General features: G+C 46.7%; 1 protein-coding gene across 1 annotated transcript; it reads right to left on the bottom strand.

Annotated features, from left to right (window-relative positions):
* Positions 1-2,293: 2,293 nt before the first annotated feature.
* On the bottom strand, positions 2,294-4,413 carry RAI2 (retinoic acid induced 2). The gene has a single exon (XM_026061493.1). The coding sequence runs from the start codon at positions 4,335-4,337 to the stop codon at positions 2,667-2,669; it is 1,671 nt and encodes a 556-aa protein (XP_025917278.1). The 5' UTR covers positions 4,338-4,413; the 3' UTR covers positions 2,294-2,666.
* Positions 4,414-4,688: the final 275 nt, after the last annotated feature.

Here is a 4,688-nt window from a genome sequence, read left to right as displayed (position 1 = left end):
TGGCCGTTCTGAAAACAACCATGTGCATTTAGGTGGACTGTTTCTCAGGTGGGGAGAGGGGGACACTGGGACATGTGGAGCCTCTTGTTTTTCCTTAGCTCTGTTTTGGAGGGGGGAGGTTGCAGTTCACTTGCTTCCCTTGTAATGTTCTGGGGGAAGATGCAACCGAAATGGTTGCTCAGGTTGGCTGCCTTTATGATTGGCACCAGCTGGTTTTAAACTGAATTAGTTATACATAGGCATAGTGTGTTTAGACAGTGCTTATATGGGTTTATAATGGTGTAAAGCTGATTTAGCCTAATTTGTTGTCAGGGTTGCTGGGGTTTGTGGTCTAAATTCAGTTAAACCAGACCACTGTGTGCAGAGACCAGGCCAGGAGGTAGTTTGGGAATTACAGCTAACCCAGGAGCACTAACAGCTCCCAGTGAAGCCTGCAGTGGAAAGGAGGGAGGCTAACGGATATGAAACCTCATCAGCTGCTGCCAGGTTTGGCACTGACGAAAGTACCGGGGGATGGTGGGAGGTGCATGGGTCAGCTGCAGGCCCCTCACCTGCTGAGGGTGCTGTGGGTGATGCCATGCAGGGAGGACTGGGGACAGGGGATGGTCAATGCCAGCATGACACCAGTGTGAGCAGCCTGTACTTTAAAAAATAAAATAAAAACAGAACTCACTAACCTGATCCATAACACTTTCCTCAAACTTGCTTGCCTTAATTGAGAAATAAAAAAAGGGCAGCAGCTGATTCTGTGACTTCCTCCTTTTAAAATAATCTGATAGCCCTGGAAAAACCACCTTTTCAGAAGATCTTGACAGTGGCCTGCCTCAAAAAGGGCCAGGTCGTGACAAGTGGGATGGCCAGCCCAAGCAATTTTGAAAGCCTCAACCTCTGCGCTGCACTAGCCAGAAGATGATGCATTTCATCAGCATTGCTTCTAGGAAAAAAAACAAAACAAAACAGCAGAGTATTTTCAATTAATAAAAATCATTTTTAAAAATACAGTCAGACAACTAAACATTAATGAATCTAACAGTGCTTTAAGCTATTCTGAACACTCTCTGTTTTACCAGCTTTGGGAAAAATAACAGGCTTTAAAAAATGCTTGTTAAAAGTGGGGACTTGATAGAATATGATACTACAGTTATGTGGAAGTCCCTGCTTTTCCTATTAAGCAAGATGGCAGCAATACTTTAGCCCAGAAAAAGCAGAATGCCTTTCCTAACTTCCTGATGAGGATGCATTTTCTGAATAGTGAATTTATATTTATGTTTGCATCAAGCGTTTCAGCAGATTTCAGAATTAGACCTATGCCTGAAGCTGAGGTTAGATTTCTAACTGGAAGCTGCTTGTTTGGACAACTTCTCATTGCAAGAACTACTGCAAAACCCTTCCCAAAACTGTCCAAGAGGCAGCGTGGAAGTAGTTTGACTGCAAATAGGTAAAGGTGATCCAGCTGAGGTGTTTTAAAATTGGCTTTTTTTTTTTTTTTTTCTTTAGACAATAGTGGTGCTGCTCTGGCAACGTGTCATATGAAATAATAAAGGAGAGTTTTCCCAAGTTCACAGGTCTAACCACAAAAAGGGAGCGTCCATCAAAAACCGTTCCCTTGCTCTCATGTTCGTTCTTCCGAGGGATGCGTTTTTACAAGCAAGGCATGTGAATTTAAAAGCAGACATACAATAATGCATCTCCAGCTCATTTTCATACACAAGTGCAAAACTGTAACCTACCAGAACTTTTATTTTAATTATACATTCACATTTCTCCATTTATGTGGGTGGCTTGTACACTGTCAAATAATAAAGTTACATAGTTCTACTCTTTTATGTGCATTGATTTCAGCCATCAAAGAAAATTATAAAACTAACAATGAAACAACTTTTCCATATATCTATAGTCAGGCTGGGAAAAATTATGTGACTTTTCCTCAACCCCGGCCACCAAATTCCCCCGACTTTTAGGGTTTTCTTTTTGAAACAGTTGCTAATATTACTTAATATTTTTAAACTGTTTCATATGTGTCTCTAGTAACGAAACTGGCATTAGCTGTGCCCTGAGCTGTACTGCTCACTTACTCTCACTTTTACAGAAGCTGGTTTAGGCACATCGTTACTGGCTGTTCAGCAGTGCTCTCCGATAGTGCTATTGGACAATATAATTTTTCTTAGCCTGGTGATCTTAACATTTTAGGATCATCACAAATCAATTGTAGCGCTTTACAGTTTACAGACTTTTGCCAATCCTTTTCCATATAATGAAAACAATTCAGAAATGACAAAAATGCTGCAACCAATTAGCACATACAAACATTTATTTTGAAATTTCCATTCTAACCATTATGAAGAATTACATCATCAAAGCACTTTATGGCAGTGAAAATAGCTCTTACCCCTCTGACTCATCTATTATTCCATTAAAGCTGCAAAATGTGCAATCTGCTTGAAAAATAGGTTGCTTTTTATTCAGTTTTTCATGAAAAGTCAAAATTCGATAACAAAAAAACAAAAGAAAAAAGCCCAGCTTATAGGGAATCTACATCTGATCCTCTCCCCCTTCCCCCAAAAATAACTTACAAAGATAGTTTAAAGTTTTAAATGAGTTTAAAACCAAGTGCATCCTTTTTATTATTTTTTTATAATAATCTTAAAATTCTAAAAACCCATAATTTACTTTCTTGGAAAAAAGGCAGCAAGCCGTTGCTTTTTGATTGGAAGAATATGTATTTCTGGTGAGTTCATTTTCTTTAACTTTACACTCCTGTTTTTTACGGGTTTCCTAAGAGCTTCTGCGTTATCCCTAGGCTCCGGCTGGTTCTTCACGTCGTAACACTGCAGCACAGAGTCCTGGGGCATGTCCCTTTTGAAGGAAAAGTTTTTAGTGGATACTCCCGAGAGGCCTTTGATCTTGCCACAGAAAATAGTGGGCACAGCATCTTTGACGGACACTATCACTTTGGCTGTCTGTGACGTGCTTACTATCTCAATATTATTGCCGGCCTTTGGCTCGCAGGCTGTTCTGCCCGCCTGGTCCACCAGCCACTTCTGCTGCTGTCGCAGGAGCTCGGCCGAGTTGTTACCCATGATCCTGCCGTCGACCTTGGCTGAGGTTTCGTGTGGTTTGGAAGAGGTGAAGGGGGTTGTTGCGCTGGAGAACTTGTCCAGCACGGCGTGTGCGGCATTGTCCAGCATGGAGCCGGAGCAGATGGTACCGGCTGCGTCAGTGTGGCCCCCACTACCGCCCATCTTGCGGCACGATGCCAGCGACAGGTCCAGCGCCCCGTCTTCTGGTGGTACCTGCAAACTGGCCTCGCTGGCCTTGAGCAGGGGTGCCGTTTTCATGGAGAGGTCCAGGGCCTCGTTCTCATTGCTCATCTTGATGACTGTGTGGCGATTGAGCTGGGAAAACTCCCGCTGGTGGATGAAGTCGAAGGGCTTTGATTCCTCTTTCTCCAGGGGCGTCTGGGTGCCCTTGCAGGAATGCAGGGTGAACAGTGGCGGTTTAGGGTAGTCCGGGGCCACCTTGGCTTCGGTGCTGTGAGGCACGGGGATGGGGATGGGGATGGGGATGGGCACTGGGACAGGCAGGGGCACGATCACGGGGTACGGGACCAGCAGAGTGGCCGGCGGGACCAGTGGTGACAGCGGTGAGCTGAAGGCCTGGGGTGGGAGGGACGCATAGTCGGGGGGTGGCTGGCAGGGGGCAGAGCCCAGGGTGCCCTGCGATGGAAACAGATCCTGCAGGACGGCAGCGAAGCCAGGTGTCTGAAACACTGGTGGCAGGACAGGCTCTGGGGCTTGGCTGGAAGGCTTCGGATCCAGGAGCTGGGGCTGCCCAACGGGGGCGGAGGAACCCTGGAAGAGATTGCCATGGAGAGGGTTGGTGGCACAGGGAGCGCCCGGGGGAAGCACCAGGGGCGAATTCAAATGCTGAAAGACGTGCTGCTCCAGGAGGACAGGCAGCGGGACGGGGCCTTGGGTGGTCATGACGTAGGGCGTGCTGCCGTTGGCCGCCAGCTGCGGCGTGGCGCTGCCAGCGACCTGCAGGTGAATGGGCAGCACCACGGGGCTGTCCCCCAGGCAGATGGGCTGCAGCACGGTGGCAGCCACCTTGAGCGCCACCCCACTCTGTGACTCGGCCGGCGGCGTGAGGATGGAGGGAGCAGGCACCGTCACCAGCGGAGAAAGCGCCTTCTTCATCAGGTCCGTCGAGTTGATGTTCCAGGCCTCTGCCGTTATCAGCTGCGCAACCCCGTTTTCGAGTTTGTTGTTGGCAATCGTCGAAGGCGAACTGGTAACGTCCATGGGCAGGTTTTGGGTGTCCTTGTACAGCTCCTCCATTTTACAGGGCTTGTGAGACTCTGCAGACTCCAAGTTTACATTGCTGTCACCAGGACCCGCAGTGGCTCCGTGCTGCCAGAAGCATCTGCACAGACATAATTTGGCCTGCAAAACAGAAACACATTTTAGGCACTGCATAAATCTCCTTCTTAAAATAATATTTGCAATTGCCTTTAAAGACCCTATCACCAAAAAAAACCTGTTAAATGTTTCCACACTTCAGGGTACTATACAGTATATATACATATATGCTGTATATACATACAGCCGTGAGTGTTGTACAAAGAGTTCTGAGGAACTTATATTTAGCCGTAAACACAGATAATTTAAAAGGACTCGCAAACTGACTGC

Source organism: Apteryx rowi, unplaced genomic scaffold (genome assembly GCF_003343035.1).
Source record: "Apteryx rowi isolate R43461 unplaced genomic scaffold, aptRow1 scaffold_181, whole genome shotgun sequence".
In the NCBI taxonomy this organism is placed as follows: Eukaryota; Metazoa; Chordata; class Aves; order Apterygiformes; family Apterygidae; genus Apteryx; species Apteryx rowi.
The sequence above is the reverse complement of the archived record's forward strand: the minus strand, read 5'-3'. Positions and strand labels throughout refer to the sequence as shown.

Coding starts and splice junctions, on each gene's coding strand:
- RAI2 (XM_026061493.1), bottom strand. CDS start 4,337: ATGGAGGAGCTGTACAAGGACACCCAAAACCTGCCCATGGACGTTACC.